The following is an 18,996-nucleotide window of genomic DNA, read 5'->3' as shown; positions in this document are numbered from 1 at the left end:
GAAAATGACTGACGTTTTATATTATGTCACAGTAAACGAGTTGTTTGAAGTAATTCATTCAGCACATTTAGCAGTAGCCAGTACCCAGTAGGGCATGGTGGTAGAAATAGGATGATGGCTGTGTTAAAAACAAAATATTGTAATGTGACAACGGAGGCATCAACTATTATTAAACAGTATCTATATTAAAACAATCAGTGTATTATTTTAGATTTATCATCATTTACCACAAGTTTTCATAAATGACGTCAATGACCGGTGAAAGATGTACATTTGATTTTAAAATATGTGTTCTTACAACATTTACCCAGATAATTGAATCATTTTGGCTAATGACGTCATTGACCGGGGAATGACGACATTTACCAATTTTCGTCTTTCACCGTAACATATACATTAATCTATACATTTATCAATATATTGATTTTACAATGATATATTTTTTTTGTATGTTTACTCAATTTCAAATGCAATATATTTTCTGGTAGGAAATAAAAACTAGATGGTACATTTGGGAAATCAAAATTAAAATTGGTAAAAGTTTTCTTAACAATTGGAGAAAAATAAAATTCAAGAAAAATTGCAAAATGGGAGTTATTCACGCATAATTTGTAGTTTTTGAATAAATCGATTTTCTTATTTTTTTGTAATTCAAAATTGAATACATTTAGATAAGTACCTACTAATTTCCTTGATTTTTACTAAATCTTTATATAGGTTATTATTAAACCTAACCTTACCTATCATATCACAAGATATGATGCAAGTGTTGCACATAGCACCCCTCGTGCCCACATGGTTATTCAAACTTGTTTGGGTTGATATTAAATATGATGCAGTTAGTAAAAGTACTTAATACATAAAACAAAAGGCGGGCAAGTTGGTATCACTCTGGTGTACATTAGGTGTCCTGGTCACTGTAATGTACCTATGTGTTAAATTTGAATTAAATGATATAAAATCATTGCTATTAAAGTAAATTATTTTACTATTAGTTATTACTTATTAGTAATACAGTAGGTTGAACTTTCAAGTTTCAAGAATCCATGAATAATATTTTTAAATTAAAACAAAATAACTAAGATTGTTATTCTTCGTAAATCTAATTTCATTTAAATTTGAACTTAAAATATCTATAAAAAAAAAACTGTGTTCATATATTTTTAAAATTTTTTAGTTACATGCTGTATGAACTGCTCTTATGAAGAACCTTTTTTAAAATGTTGAATCCTTAGGTATGAAAATTGAATATTTTCCGATGTTATGTAGGTAATAATTTGTTTATAAATATAGATGTATACTGTTATAAAAATATACATATTATACTTAGGTATATTATTATTTACATTTTATTTTTAATGACGATTGGAGACACTTTTTCTTTATGGTTTATATTCAACTTTGATTCAACAGCAGAACTTCATGTGACTACTTAACTCTACTGACGCTTATGATGTTGGGGAGTTTGAGGAGTTTTGCTGCCCTACACCACGCCATATTTTGAACATAGTTTTTATAGAGCTATAGGTTTTATAGACTCTAGTAGCTAGCCCCTGTTTTTCAATTCTAATTACACAGTTACGATAATGTATAGGCTTAAGCGCTGAGAAAGCTATAACTATAAATACAATGTAATTATTTAAATTATACCTATATAATATATTATATAGGTATGTTGTTATCGGGTATTGCAGATAAAAACGCGATATTACTTTAACACAGTGGAGTGGATTTGTATACTAAAGCACGCCCACTATAATATATTATTATTTTTTATTTAAATAAATGGGTAGGTATGCACAAAGATTAAAGTTCAGTTTCTGTGATAATAACGTTGATCAAACGGCAAACTACCGACATTTCTAATAGGATTAGATATACTCCACGAGAAGTCATGTTGCAACCGCTTGCAGTCAGACAGCGGTGCGGGAAAAAAAAGCGGAAAACGCGTCTTTTATGGCGTGAAACACGAACGCATAACAAGCCTCCGAACAGCCAGGGCGATCGTGGACGACTGCAGCTGGCCGAGTCGATACTCCTCCGTTGTCGCCACTGCCACCACTGACATCGCAACCGCCACCGCCACCAACACTATCGCCACCGCTATCCACCGTCGCTGCAAACACGTAACAGGACGGCGTCGCACTCACGGTGGTCACTACATGACGGCCAGTCACTTCCATCGCTTCACCGGACACCAGTCGCACTGCACCGTCATCGTCTTCGCCACTGGTCCACGATTCATGGACGGCAACGGCACCCTCGAGCACGGCCAACGTGGTGGTGGTGTCTTCCCGGTCGTCCGCGAAGTTCCTCACAATCATACCTATGTAGACAGACAAAACATATAAGACAATTACAAGGATATTTTGAAATCTGAAATCGCGTGCACATTAGGCGATACTCTGCTGGGAAACAATTAGGATCGAAATGAGGAGTTGGCCACGATATGATACACCGTAAAATCAGTGTTCACGCCAACACCGCCCAACACCAACGGTTTTAGAAGAATAAAATGTATACACATAATAATCATGACAGTGACGTACGATATGTAACTTTTTTTCTTTAACTCGAACTATATAATATTACTTTTCTCCTAAAACACTCAAGTCTTGGAGTCTGGATATGGGCCTGAATGCTATCTTTGCTTTTGAAATGATTACTTTTATATAATGTGTTGACTACTACTATTTACAATCTACATATTTGTATATTATTTCTTTTCATTTGCTAAACATATATTGTAATTAATTTAACTTAATATGACTATGTATTTTCTATTCAACATGAGTGGAGAACTGGAGACCCGGGTGGCCGTATTGTGAGCATCGGTTGCTCTGTTTTAGCTACAGGTGGTCGATTAAACAGGGAAAACATCTGGTGTTACCGACGAAAACAGGTAGCCTCCTAGGGTTGCTTTTCATGTTGAACGGAGTATAAACAAGCACCGGAGCAAGGTTACGTGTTGGGTTGATAGAGATGGAGATGTTACAGATGGTTGAGGCGCTGGGCAAGGTCAGTGCGCTAGGAAAGTATCATTGGGTTGGAGTTAGTTATGTTGTTTTTGTTACGTTTGATCATATGAAAAAATATTTAGTTTTAAAAAATGTTCAATAAATCAATCTCCAGTGTTTTTGTGGTACGGATTCACTCATAATTTTTTTTTTGTAATCAAATCAAACTTTTTAGGGAGAGTAATTTGAAACGAAATATAAGGACCATAATATGTCAGGCGCTATATTAAGTTCGTACCGGGGAAATCAGCGAAAAATAGTAGATCGTTTTCGGTGCTGCGTTTTGCGTCCACTATCCAAGGCCGCCACCAGTCCAAGTGCCGGATCAATGGCAATAGCCAAGGCACGGATGACCAGGGTGACCAAGGGGCGTGCAATAGGTCCACGTTTGGGTCAACCAGTCGCTGGTGGAACCGGCCGTTGAGAGACCCCCAAATATCCATTGTGATGGACATGTTGTCATGTCTGTCGGGCATATTGGCTGCCACGCACCCCGCAAACTGCTTCAACATATCGCCGTGCAACATCCACTTGTTGTTGTCCGTCCAGCCCTATCGCGGTGACGTTTTATTTTAATAATATAATAGTATTTGTTGTATGTATCAAAATTGTATGTTTTTCAGTTAAAAATATTATTTGTTTTGAAACTTTGAAAGAATATTTCAGTTATTAATTTTTGATTTCTGGTGTACTCTGCTAAACTTATCGAAAGGTTTCGAAAGGTATACCTAGTGTCATGCTTTTTTAATGTTCAACTAATCTAGGATAAATGAATTATCTTATATATGAATCCCAATCGTTGGAGATAAAATAGTATAATATTATTCGTAAGATGATAAAAACAAATTACTTTTCTTGTAAATATTTAAACTATAAATTCAATTTTGCTAATAAAAGATTAAAAATAACTAAGTATATAATGTGTAATACCATTGGTTGTGAATACTACATAATATAAATTTATAAATGTATACTAATTCATAATCAAGCTGTCCACCCGACGTTACTCGGGCCAAAAATTTGTATTTTTAATAAATATACCTGTAAAAAAAATGTTTATGCCATATCTTTTTTTTTTTTTGTAAGCTGAAAAGAAATAAAGTGTGAGCTACCTTTTAGCTACTACTTGTAGGAGATGCAGAAATAAGATATAAACACCTTACAAGTTTCAGGGAATCTATCGATATAACTTTTATTGAAAACAGTCCAGTAGTTTTAAGTATGTTACCTTCGGATGAACCAACAACATCCATTTCAGCTGTATAATCTGACTTCGCCCGTGAAAAAATTAAAAATATAAAATAAAATGCTGTATAGGTGTATCTTACTTTTGGTGTAGCTCAGTTTACGGGCAAATTTTCGTCCGTGTACCCCGCTTTGTAAACTAATTTGACCGAGATCGACAATTCGATCACCTGCGGTGAAGCAAGTGATAGCAGTATAATAGTATTTGACAATATAAATCGAACGTGGTTCAAACTACTCTCTACGTTATCATTATATCTCCAAGAACGATTTGAAATTTTCACAAAATCAGTTAAGTATTTTTTGAGTACCTACCTATAGAAACTACAAGCATGCATTCAACTCTCATAATATTTGTTTTAAGATATATTTTCTTTATTCAAAACCATAAATGCGATGATGGGGGACGGAGAGGTCAAGCGGACTAAGGCGTTGGTTTGCGACGCGCACCGTCGCCGGTTCGAACCTCGGTCTCGGTGTATATAGAGAGAGGCCCCCCCTGGCATGGCAGATACCTACGAGTGCCTTCGTGAAAATTCTGTCAAACTAAAACAAAAAACCTACAGTAACCTCCCCCATAGTTAAAAACCACCCAATGGCCTAAGTTGCCGCGGGTTATTAATAAAAAAAAAAAAAATGCTATGATTTGATGTATGATTTTATCTCATCTACCTAAGTAACTAATGGCAACCATTTATTACGATGGAAATGTTTGTTTGTAAATTGTTGCTATTGGTTTTAATAATAATTATTATGATTGGAGTGATACACCTGTTGGCGCAGTGGCACTTCTGTAGTTGTATTCTCTATGTATTTGAGTATAGAATGTTTCAAGTTTGAACCACGGTTCGGCTGACCAATTTTTCGCATTGATTTTTATCTTATTTTTCCGTTCTTAATTTTTCTTCTTTATCTATAGTCTATACATTATACATACGAATGTTTGGTTTTTTTTTATTCATCGAATTTTAGTATGGTTGGGTTAGAATTTAGTATTAATTTATTGTATTAATCCGGTTGAATTAAGTAAAAACGACAAACTTGGTATAACTTTGATACTTACGTACAAACCACACGTGGCCCGAGATCTACCTACAGTAGATTGTCTACCTGATAATTTACTGCTGTGAATCTCACGGACATCGTCGGTTGGGATGGCAGTAAATTAAAATATAATATAATTTAATCTTAAAAACTTTGCTTCCACAGCGTGTTATTCCCAAAAAGAGTTGAACAATCAGAATTTTTTTCCGGGTCAACGCCGGGTTAGGTTAGGATCTTGTATTAATTTATTGTATTAACCCACCGTATGTTGAATCAAGTAAAAACGACAAATTTGGTATAACTTTGATACTTTAGAGTTAAATTATATACTTACGTACAATGTACAAGCTACAAACCACACAAGGTCCGCGATCTACCGGCTACTGCAGGTAGATTGCTTTACCCGATAATATACTGTTCGCATAATCATAAGCTAATCTCACGGACAACGCCGGTCGAGATGGCTATACATTAAAATATATAAACATAATTTACACTTAAAAAAGAATTCCACAACGTGTTACAACCAAAAGGAGTTAAATAATCACAATTTTTTTTCCGGGCAACGCCGGGTAATTCAGCTAGTATATATAAAATAAAGAAATACCAAGTACGCAAATTCATTATTATGTATTTACTATTTATACGCAGTGGAGGGCCACTAAAGTGAAAGATGGAATTTTCTGCTAGTTTCAATACTTTTAATTTAAGCCACCAATAATTTACATGCGTATGTAATCCGCTTCAAAATATAAAAAAGTGACGTAAAATCATAATTTTCGTCAGTACAAGATTGCAGTGCAGATTATACACAATGTGTGGCACAAATTACAATTTACAAATTTAAAAAGCAGCGCAAATTGCCAAAATGACTTTTTAGATGTGGCGCAAATTACAGTTTTACCGCATTTTTCTAGCATGTACGTCATAATACACAAGCTCATTAGAGCGAAAATGCTGGATGAGCATAATATTATAATGTATAAATAAATAATTTACCTAGGACCCGAACCATTTAGTTTAGTATACAATTGTAATTAAATAATGTAATGGGTTTATTATTACGCTCGGATCTAAGTAGAATTGTTCACGGCGCACGTGGTCCAACACCTTTATTTGTACCTTGGCCACGTCCACGTTATACACCATCATGTCCCAAGAATATCCGTATAATCCGTTTCGCCATCCGTTGTAACCCTGTAATAAATCATAAATGCAATAGGCCAGGGGTGGTCAAACCGAACCAGGGATGGTGAAATTACACACATGGGTTAGATTTTAACGGGATTCGAGCATATTTTTATTTCGTTAAACATACGCTATAGTATTAGATAAAAAAATTCTGTATTATTTCTTCAAAATAAAGTTCTTTATTAATAATTATTAAAGTATTTTGGAATTATCACTGCTTCTAGACCTAATATTTTACACTTTGAAAAATGTGGCTCATTCCAAATAGATTACTGAATATTTATGTCAACGTGGACATACGTGAAAGTTATTATTTTCCACAACGAATTATTTCAAATCAAACCAGAGGAATAATATACTTTGTTGGATGAAGCTGTAACAAATTCTGCAGAGGTGTAACCAGGGGGGGGGTCTGAAGAAGTTATAACCCCTTCATTAAACGTGGTTATCTTTGCCTATATTATAATATTATATTTAAAAAAATAATTTTACATAAATTTTAAGTGAAGGAAAGTTTAATGGAGATGTGAAGTGGGACTTAGCCATTTCCTCCTTATAAAAAATTCCCTGCTACGCCACTGAAATACGACTTGCTTTTCATTAAATCATTTAAGACTAACACAACACACAGATGATACTAAACAATTATAATGAATTAATAAAAAAAATCGTACGTATCTAATATACTTACTTAATTGATGAATATTTTTTCGTTCGTGAGAATTAAGTTAATTTTAATATTAATAAAAATAAAATTCACGACCAAAGCCTAAATATCAACAGGCACGACGAAAGTCAATTAAAAAATCCAAAGTCAAGATGAAAGCGGAAGATTCGTGGTCAAAGTAAAGACATTCATAATCTAAAGGTTATACACTTATACCTATGAACGTGGTATATCGTTGGTCACAGAGTGCGTGCTTATAATATACCTGTGTCACTATATGCGAGTATGGCAAAAACAACTGCAAAGCTGTGTACACGCACACTCCTGCGACGATGGCGTTTTGTTTGGTTCGCGTCGGTGGTTTGTAGACGACAGACTTTGGTGCAGATTTGTCGTTCCAGACAGATTCAACAATGGTCCGCAACATCTTAGACATCGTCGCTGGATCGCAAAACACTGGTATCATCGCAGCGCAAACGTATGGAAACATACCTACGCAAGTATAATATGAGAACGCTATATTATTCGATTTTGATAAAAATAAACACCGTACAGTTTTGTAATAGTAACAATAATAAGTAATTCAATTTTAAATTATGATAAAATAGTAAGTTATAAAGTTAGAATGGAGTACAAATTATTATCATATTTTACGAATAAGAAAAATAGTTCTCTGCCCCCAAAATGACTACAGTTTTTAAAGATAATTCGTAATACAATTTAATTACCGATAAAAAGTAACTTCCTCACATTGTATTATACAGATATCACATAGGAAACTATATTATATATTTAATAATTAATTATATGGATTGTTAACATGAAGTGTCTCATTATCGTCTTCATGTGCATAATTTATATACATATTATATTTGTGCGAAAAACATAAATCACACTTGTCCGCCTATTTCGGTATACTCACCTATGGTAAACATGGTTGCGTTCATGCCATGAAATGCAAGCAGCACGATGATGGTGAACGGTCGAGTAGACCGGAAACACAGCCCAAATCCCGAAAACAAGTCGATGAGGAATCCTCCGACGTGCACTATCCAATGATCTATGAATTCAGCTGAGAAAAAGTACCTGCAGCAGTTTGTGGAGGCGAAAGCAACATTTATTAACAACTCACTAACGCTGGTTTAATGTTTGCCACTTAATGTTGATTGATGTATTATAATATAATATTCAGTGGTGTAACTTTAAAATTTGGGACCAGGATCAACATTTTCAAAGCCCCTCCCCTTCATCTAGTCAAGTATCAGAGAGTTCATAGGGGTGTTTGTTCATTTTCTGAAATTGTTTCATACACTTTTTTTAATACCTAATATTATATGATTTATTTTTATCATACCTACATTGTTTTATGAAGACTACCTAGGAAACATAGCATATATCTATATATATAAGAATGAATGTATGTTTATATTAACAAATAACATGGCAACCATTTATATATTATTTGGAGAGTTCCGTCTGGGTGTGTGTGTGTCTATATCACCATGGCAACCATTTATATATTATGTTGAGATTTCCGATGGAGTTTTTTGTATATAAATGGTTGCCATGGTAATATGTAAAACATATTATTCACATAGAGTTGCTGGGCAACGAAGTGCACGGGATCATTTGGTATAGAGATAGATTAGACCTCAGATCAGAAGATAGGCTAATTTAAAAAGGGAGAGGACCAACCTCGGGAGGTGCCCAAACAGGGGCTTTGAGATTTCCGAAGGAACTTTTTGTTTTTAATTGGTTACCATGGATTTTGAAGCTAATAATAATTATTGGTTGCCGGGCAACGATGTGCATGGAATCATCTAGTTATATACATAATATAGTAGGTAGTACGTATAGTATTTATGTCTATTTCCAAAATAGGCGTAAAACTTTCAAGTTTCTATTAAACATTTTGAATTTCCAGAAATGGTAAACATAAGTTCACCCCATATACATAAAAATTGAGTCGGTAACATATTATTATTCACACTACATGTTCATTAAATTAATAGTAAATTCAAGTGTTCCTTAAATCATTAAAATAAATTAAAAACAATATATTATTAAAAGAAAAATATACTTTGGGACCCTAGCGTTCGGGATCGGGTGCTACTGCATCCACTGATCACTCTTGACTCATGACTCATGAGTTACGCCACTGATAATAATATTTGTTGTTCAAGAAATTAATTATATATTATATGCACCTGAAAGGGGTAAACACGTGATGGTGGCCCAACGACATCATCGAGTAACCCCACAGCCAATCAGGTTCAAACTTTTTTAGGCCAGCTACGAAGTACATGATGAAAAACTGTATCCTGAGCAGTAGATAGTTCCAACGGGGCACCAACGACGGCGCGTCCAGCGGCATTTTTCGCCGAAGCCATCTGTCCACAGACCTTCGGGGTAATACGCGTGTGGTGAAAACATAATTTATTATATGTGATAATTTTATTATTGCACTGTTTGGGAAGTTATATTTTTTAACAGTTGAATTATATCACAAATTACCTTTAAAAATTGTAATTAAATTATTCTTAAGTTACTTTTGTTTTATTTGGTCGTCACGTATTACTTTTGAGTTGAAAAAAAGGCGGACAAGTGGGTGTCGCTTTTCTGTAGAGTAGGTTAAAAGTAGGTTACTGTAATGGATGGTGAAACATTTTAATTCAATGATATAATATCATTGTATAAGAAAAACGATTCTGAGCGAAGATGGTCAGTCAGCCTATGTTATTATTAAGACGTATATTTTATGATATTATTGTGAATAAAGTTTATAGTTTTTAGTAGAAAAATGATTGTTAAAAAGTGCCAAAGACAAAGCCCTTTGTTATAAATGCGGTACAGAAATGCAGATAAAGTGATTGGCCATTTTTTGGTGTTTAAAAAGAGGCTGTCAGACAACTAGATCAGCACAAGTTTTACTGATTTGAACAAACGTTGCAACAGCGGGTGCTTTATCAAATTGTTGAACTTGTATTTACTTTTGTATTGGAATTGCCCAAACAAATGGTAATGGATCGGACAGTAAGATGCAATGAGTATGTCACCTACTGGTGACTGGTTTAACATGTGCCGAGAAGTATGCACAGCTATTTTGAATATTAAAAGAAAATGGTTGGAAATGCACAAAATCTAATTCAGATTGATGAAGCTCGTTTCGGTGGCCGAAGGAAGTACCATAGGGGTAGATTGTAGATTATTAGCTGAAGATGCTCTTCCCTCCTTGACAGATATAAAAGTTGAGGTATTTAATAATCAAAATTATGACGCACGGGTAGACGGCCCCTGGGTATTTGGTTTAAAAAATGGAAACGATTGCCGTTATTTTTATGCTCATCGACGCGTTTGAGGAACACTTAACTTTTACCGATAATAAAACGTGAAAGCAAGGCAGGATCAGAAATTCATTTTGATGAATGGGCTTCATGTAGGTGTCTCACATTCCGAGGTTTTGTACACAAGACAGCAAATCACCAAATCTCATGAAATCGGATTTTTGTTACACAGATCAAAATGTTCTTAAGAAAAAACGGATCAAAGAGTCCCCTGGAGACAATTTGATCCGTTTAGAACATTTTATTTTTGTAGCAAACGGATCAAAATGTCTCCCAAAGGATTAAAATGTTCCTATACCACTAGATTCATTTTCCATTGGACAAGATATTGAAGTTGAAAATTGAAGCATTAATTCGACTTTGTCGTGTACACATTCACAAATAAAAAAATTTTAAAAAACACACATGTCATTGTAAAATCAATACATTCAACGCTCTGCTCACAATCTAAAATAGTAACATACTATTGAAATAAAATTTTTCATTTAAAGAAATATTACTGGATTTTTGTAATGATTTTTATTGATATTTACACCAATTAATTTATGACAATCAACAGTATAAAATTATATAAAATGTTTTTTCAAGAACTAAAAAAGACAATTATTATCTAACACATTATTCTTTATTATTTAAATAACAATGCATTTTAAAAATTACTACTAATTAAACATAAAACTTTTGTCAAATAGCTATTATAATAATGTTAGATCGAAAATCGTTCTTAGGTACCTATGTGAATATTCAATAAATGATATATTTAAATTAGGGCTTCAAACCGAAATGATTGTTTGTGGTTAATGGTTTTAGTTCTTTTCTAATTTTTTTTGGTTTGAAAAACCGGTTAATATTGATCCTAAATGTTATGATTATTAAAAACTGGTTAATTTTTTTTTAATAATATGAATAATAATATGTATCTACTATCTACCTACTGACTAATACTATAAGAAAAAAAATACAACTACATATAAAATTAACTTTATTTTATAATTTTTATGTTTTAATGTAATGAAATCATGAGGGCTAGTAATATCTCTAGACTATCTCTAGTCTTCATGCATAAAAGTATAAAACAATGTTACCAACAACCTCATGCACGGTCTTAGATTATCAAATTATCGCATACTGCATACTTAATGAGTATTAAAGGCGGCAAACTGTATAATGGTGGTGGAAAACCACCAAGATTTATAGATTATAAACCTTGGGAGACCACTAACATTTATCATATTAGAAACAGAGTGACCAACATATAAAGTATAAACATGATTATTATTTATTTTCTAATTCCTGATTTAAAAATTATTTTTTTTTTCAAGAACAAAAAATAACTCTGGATAAACTTTTCGTTTTCATTCTATAAAATAATTAATTGTGGTTTCATTTTCGTATTCGTTCATGTAAATTTTCCAATATAACCGGTTTGAAGCCCTGATTTAAATATATATTATCAATTGTTTCTTACTTCTTAAAATATATTTAAAAAAATAAAGTAACGATTAAATTAGTAATCTTACTTCAAAAGAGTAACTTAAATTATGTTTACATTTCTTAAACTAAACTCTAATTATATAACCATGAAATTACTTTAAAAGTGATTTCGTTTCTTGCAACTTAAGTTAAGTTACTCCCTAATACTTTAACTATATAACAAGTATTAAAGCAAACGAGACAAAATATATTATTAGGTACTCTGCTCACCAGTTGCGATGAGCGTCTGTTACGGAGAAAATAGCGATCAGCAGTCCGAACAGGTACGAATGGTTGTTCCATGAGCTCTTGTCGGCCAAAAATATGTACCAGTAAGGGATCGCATATACGGCGCAACTAATCCGGTAGTGGAAACCGGTCATCACGCCGAGCACTCCTATAGCACAGCACGAGTAACGGAATGAAGTTTTCAAATCAAGTATTTGGATAAGTGTTTGGATGTAAATATTATACACACATACACATTTCATTGATTTGAAGTACTTAGTATATAGATTATATTAGAAGCCGTATATATGGATCAGATAAAGTATTTTAAGTCTAGTAGATAAAGCTATATAGGCGATACTATTATAGGTATAGGGGGACAATTTCCAAAGAGCAAAGATGGGCATTAACTTGTTAAAAAGTTAAAGTTAAGTTAAAGAGTTAATTTTTCAAACTTTTTAAATTAACTAGTTAGTTATTTTTATTTTAACTTATTCAGTTAAAATGTTTATTCTTGTAAATTAACTTTTTATACCTAGTTAATTATCATTGTCGTGCAGTTGAGTTAATTTTTTTTTCGTGTAATGCGTAAGTAACTAGACAATACTGAATTCTTGACTCTTTCTATTTTGGTAATTTATTTTTGAATTATATATTATAAATTATAATAATCTAATTTTTTACACAGTGTTAAACGTCTTGGTAAATGTTTATTCATACTTAACAAAATACTAAGGCAGTTTATGACATACTAAAAATATTGTAACTTGAAAAAGAATTAACTTTTTTTAACTGAGTTAGGTTAATTTTATTTTCTATCTGAACTTTAAACTTATCTAGTTGATTTTTTTTGTTAACTTTTAACTTAACTGAAGGCAATTGAATTGAATTAATTTAACTTACCACAGTTTATTATTTTCATTAACTTGCCCACCTCTGCCAAAGAGGATCAAAGAAGATTAGAAGCTTTTGAGATTTTGTGCTACAGAAGAATGCTTAAAATAAGTTGGATGTATATGGTAACAGACGAGGAAGTATTAAAAAGAATGTGCAAGAGAACCTCTAGGGAATAGTATCAAAGAAAAAGAGAAAGTAATGGATTGGACATTTATTGAGGCATGGTGGGTTGCTGGGATTAATTATAAAAGGCTGCGTAGAAGGTGCAAATGGTAGTGGAAGATCACGAATGGAGTATATGTAACAAATTATAAAGGACTAAGGATGTAATTCTTACGAAAGAACCAAAGTAGAAGGTAAGTAACATGGAAGAGTGGAAAATTGCTACAAACCAATTTCAGGATTGAATACAAAAGAGAAATAGAGGCATAGGCACATGGACGATTTTTTTTTTTGCGTAAATATCATGCAAACACACACGCACCGGTGTATTATATATATATAATATGTAGGTATATTGTACATTTGTATATATTTAGTAAACATTTTTGTGACTGTGATTTACCGGAAAACATTGCCGCGTACGCCAGGCACATCCATCGGCCGGGCAGCGGTTTGACAAAGTCGAAAAGTGGAAAATAGCACTTCATGGGTTCCATCCATCGTTTTTCGGCCTGGCAGAAACCACGTTCATCCATCGTGTCGATCATCATCAGCAGACCTACTCGTTACAGTGTTGTACAACTCTCATAAAATTGCTTAAATTCACTGCAGGTATCAAATTTCAACGATCGTTATCGTAGCTCGTAGTATAATGTTATATAAATGTAAAACCTTATCACGTGGTCTCGAAAATATTTTTGTACAGACGTACAGTGCATAGGTATACGCCATACGGTACCTATACATTATATTATAATATGGCTTTGTTGACTTATTATAGATATTGTATTATATTTAACACCGATTGGGCTTACTTTGTACTACACAAATTACAATGTGATTCACCAAGTATAATATTCTTCATATAACTTTAAATATATTTGAAAATTCCAAAAATCAGATTTTGAAAATTTGAATTATTTGAGACAAAATTGATTAATTCATAAATATTATGAAAATAATAGTGATAATAATTGATCCGACATAGTTATAATAAAAATAAAAATTGATTTATTAAAAATATAATAATATATTATTTCCTTAATATTCAAAATAGATAATATTTGCATATTTTGTGCGTAGATCACTAGTTTTAAATTCGTAGATCACTTTCTACACGAATGCCTAATATATTGTACATAATAATATTATTGCGATATAAAAATCGTTGTAATTATTGTTGCGTTGAACTCACCGAAAGCTATGCGCAACGCGGCCAGACACTCTCCGTTTTCGGGCTCGAACATGTACGACACCAACCGTTGCCAGACGGTCGTGGCCTCGCGCCGAACGTTTTTCCGCGACGATTTCTCGGCGACATTTTCCGTGTCCGCTTCCATCGCTCAGAAGTGTGCGAATGGACCGGCCGGACACTGTACACCAGACACGACGTCTGAAGTAGTACACCGATCGATCGAATTAATTATTAACACGTTTTTCGTCTCAGCAAATAATTGACATGTCGATCGGAGACGTTGACGGTTATGCGGCGCGGCGTCCTGACGTGTATACCTAACATAATAATTATATTATAATATATTTAGCGTTTTAATTGAAGACCAACGCGCCTGCATCGACTTACGTACGAGCCGATGCGATATCGTATTAATCGTATTTTATTGACGACGATGATAATAATAATAATAATAATAATAATAATAATAATAATAATAATGCTATTATGGGATGACGGTGACGATATAATATTATATTGTGTGTGCCGCACGTCGCTTTCGGTTTAGACCGACGTGAAACGCAATATTCGTATGTTTGCAATAAACACAATAACAGCTCAACTGTTATTTCAAAAATACAAAATTATGACAAAATCAAAACAAATACAAATATTGTATAACGAAACTAGCTTACAATATGAAAACAATATTTTTTTTTAATGATCACTCCAGATTTAATGTTTAGAATAGAGAAGAGGCTAGGGGAAATATACTAATATATACCTTAATGTTATATTGTTTATTGATACCTACATAATTTTTTTCGGATTGAGGATATATATAATATAGATGATGTATAATACATATTAAGGGGGGTGGAGTGGCTGAGCGGACTAAGGCGTCGGTTGCGACGCGCACTGTCGCCAGTTCGAACACGGCCACGGGCGGCACTTCTCTTCGGGCAATCACTGTGTCTGGAGAGAGAGGCTGCCATCCCCCACCCGGGCGTGGCAGATACCTACGGGTGTCCACTAGAAAATTCTGCCAAACTAACAAACACGCGTGTTTAAATGTACAGTACCATATACCCCACACTAAAAAAACATCTATGGCATAAGATGCCACTGGTTAATTAATAAAAAAAAAAAAGTAAGAGTATCTACACTACATGCAGACATGCTATTATAATATAATCATTTCACTATCATTTCACATATCATTATATCTATGTATGAATTGTTTTAAATTTTTTATATTTAAATAATTTACTTGTTTCCTACCAAAGGAATGATAGTGTATACTGTATAACTATAAAGTCATATATTGTTTTTATTGAATTATTTTGAAAAAAAAAATCATATTATTTGCATATTTAAAAGTTTAAAGCATATTTAGAGAATATTTTAGGGTTTTTTTAAAGCATATTAGCATCATATTTTAAGCTTTTAAGAACCTAAAAATTCGCGCTCTAGACTCATTTACAACACTTTTGGTGATGAATAATAAAGGACGGTGTGTACTGAAATTTGAAACGTACTCACGAATTTCGAGAACTATGACTAAGGCACGAGACCACTTTTTTGGATAATGTGTTTTTACTGTAATGTTAATCATATAATTAGAATAACAAAAATTTTAAATTCCAAAAAAGGGAGTGTTGCGAGTACGTACGGATAAAGTGAAACTTTTTTACAGAGGGTGCGAAAAAAAACCGTCACAACACACGTTTCTATGGTTTCTCTGTATAGAAAAAAATAAATATATCAAAACAAATTCATCAAATTTGGTTTTCCTCATTCTCTGATCGGAATTGAACCTACCATCGGAGCGTAACTGCCACGCCCTTTTATATATAATATATACCTTCTTTAAAGAAGTTTCACTTCAAAAATTACAACTTAAAGGTAGATATACAAATAATCGTGTGTTATAACTTTACTTGTAATATAATATTTGATAAAATTTGCGATTCAGTTTGTAAAAATTAAAATTTTAAATATAAAAAAAATCGAATTAAAATAAATAATTGTGTACCTATCCAACTTTATGTGTCATATAATCGATCTGAACATTTGAATACTAACGTTTATATATTATATTACATAATACATATATAGAAATATATAATGTTTAATATATTATATTTATGAGGAATTATAAACTTACTAAATTAATAAATACCGATAATACCTGCTGACATCGTTGAACAAACTAATATTAGTTATATGTATATAATTTATAATGAGTAATTTTTATCGTCAATACATTTATTATACAACAGGCTATTATACGTAATGTTATACTGATCCCACGCCACCACGATTCCTGCAATAACGTTTGTATCATGATAAAAGAACATAATTTATTTAAAATAAATAGTAAATTGCTATATCATAGATATACTATTATATTAATATCTTAATATTATCATTTATATTTTTGTTTTTTAATTTAATTACCACAGAAGCTAATACTTAAATTACTGCAAGTTACTTAGTTATCCCTTCATCAGTTCATCATGCCTGTTTGCGTGTATTATGGTTGTACAACCGGTAGCAAAAAAAAGAGATTATAAAGGATACCTCGGTGCATGGCTATCGAACGATCGAGAACGTTATACCTTTTTGGCCGAACGATTGAGAACACTTAAAATTAACAAAGAACTTACCTCTGACTCAGAAAATACTCGAAAAAGAATACGTTTGAGAACGTTGCCACACCATTTATTTGGCTATTGAAAGATTCATGCCCGTATGCATAAAATAAATATTCTTGAAAAAAGTCATCAATTAATAATTATAACCTTATACAAATATATGGGCACCTAATAATATGTAATACAAATATATGAATGCAAGATGTAAAATAATATGTATTAATTATAAAAATATGTAATACCTACACAGAACGATTTTTTAAACATGGTCACCTCCATTCTTTTAATAATACTTTTATTCAAATTCTGATTCTATAAGTATACCTGAAGACAAATATTTTCAAATTACTGATAATTTTGTACTACTCAAGGAATGTCCTGTGGCGATATAAACTTAAATTGTTCAAATGAAAATCTCCCTTTTTTATGTAAATTATTTTGCGGGTGATTCTCTTTAAATTTTCTCTTCTCAATATTCTAATAAGTAGTTTCTGAGTTATTAAAATATTCATACTGAGAATAATAGTCCTTAAATATGGTTTTAGAAAAATATAAACTGTATGTAATATTATATGTAGGTATAGTATTTGTTATACTTCAATCATTTTTACAACTTATTTATATTGATAGATCATAAGTACCTAATTACTAACATTTTCAGATCATCTAAGCCCCCAAATTTACTTAACCTAGGACATAAAAATATAAATTATTCTTAGTACCTTGACTCTAACTATCGTAAAAACATAATATATTTCTGAATTATTTCAATAAGTATCAACCAATTATGGTGCTCAAATTATCATTCGATTAAACTTGGCAACGTTGGAAAAAAAATAAAATTTCGGGCGTTCTCAATCGTATTTTACCGCAGTGCATATCCATTCTTTCCCAAAAGATAAACAACTGAGAACTATTTGGCTCAAACAAATTCATTGGGGCAACAAGAAAATAAAAAATATAAATTTTAATATAGGTATCACTAAAATAAAACATAACTAAATATCCTCTAAGATTTTTTGTTAATATTTATTTATTACAATATATGTAGTATGTTCCTTACTATTTTTCTGTAGTTATAAACGTTACTATTATAATTTTTAATACGGAAATGTAAAATTGGATACTAAATAAAAATATCTAATAAAAATTAATGATAACGGTTATTGATGATAACGTAACTGAACGGCGATGCCTACGTCACACGAATGCGTATCACGTAAATGTCATCATACCATGTTCTTTTATCATGGTTTGTATAATCGCTAATTTCCGCGAACCGGTCCCTACCGTCTACGCACACACATTACGTTAAACGCTAATGACGTCATGGTAACATTCTCGGTGTCGCACAAATTAACAGAATGACCCCCAGCCATAAGACATACCTACACGTCAAAAAATACATATTTATAATTATTAAGCGTACCTGTTTATTTTTGATTGTATATTTTGATTTACTATCGATTATTTTTCATATGTAATTCTACGCAATAGAGGTCAAAGAATCTAGTAGTTTGGGTACATTATGCCCGGGAATGATGATAACATAATCAAAACAATTATGTCCTGGAGACCAACAAGGAAGAGGCCCCGAGGACGTCCAACGAAAAGATAGATGGATAAGATAGATGGACGTGGTCAAGAATATAATTCATGATCGGGAGAAGTGGCATGAAGTTGTGATGACTGCAAAAACTCTTTTAGAGTAGACAGGGGCGTATTCAACTCTTCTTCCAGGGGGGGGCGAAATTTGAACTCAAATCATAGGTTCTTATAAAAAAATTTGTACATAAACGACAGTGTACAGATTAATTATAAATTGGCGGATCAAAATTGTTCGATCGTTTCGCTTGCTTAAACTTCAATAATTGATTTCTACCCACTTTTATAACCC

General features: G+C 32.5%; 1 protein-coding gene across 1 annotated transcript in view; it reads right to left on the bottom strand.

Annotated features, from left to right (window-relative positions):
* Positions 1 to 1,754: 1,754 nt before the first annotated feature.
* LOC100161672 (vitamin K-dependent gamma-carboxylase) overlaps positions 1,755 to 18,996 on the bottom strand; it is a 36,924-nt gene continuing 19,682 nt past the window's right edge. Inside the window, exons 2-10 of the mRNA XM_001947697.5 lie at positions 14,464 to 14,780; positions 13,672 to 13,827; positions 12,213 to 12,378; positions 9,372 to 9,566; positions 8,087 to 8,250; positions 7,430 to 7,656; positions 6,372 to 6,503; positions 3,256 to 3,568; positions 1,755 to 2,326 (exon numbers count right to left, since the gene is read on the bottom strand). Of these exons, the coding sequence (XP_001947732.1) occupies positions 1,914 to 2,326; positions 3,256 to 3,568; positions 6,372 to 6,503; positions 7,430 to 7,656; positions 8,087 to 8,250; positions 9,372 to 9,566; positions 12,213 to 12,378; positions 13,672 to 13,827; positions 14,464 to 14,608 (1,911 nt within the window). The 5' untranslated portion in view covers positions 14,609 to 14,780 and the 3' untranslated portion in view covers positions 1,755 to 1,913. The remainder of the gene's footprint in view (positions 2,327 to 3,255; positions 3,569 to 6,371; positions 6,504 to 7,429; positions 7,657 to 8,086; positions 8,251 to 9,371; positions 9,567 to 12,212; positions 12,379 to 13,671; positions 13,828 to 14,463; positions 14,781 to 18,996) is intronic.

Source organism: Acyrthosiphon pisum, chromosome A1 (assembly GCF_005508785.2).
Source record: "Acyrthosiphon pisum isolate AL4f chromosome A1, pea_aphid_22Mar2018_4r6ur, whole genome shotgun sequence".
Lineage (NCBI taxonomy): Eukaryota > Metazoa > Arthropoda > Insecta > Hemiptera > Aphididae > Acyrthosiphon > Acyrthosiphon pisum.
This window is presented reverse-complemented; position numbering and strand designations above follow the sequence as displayed.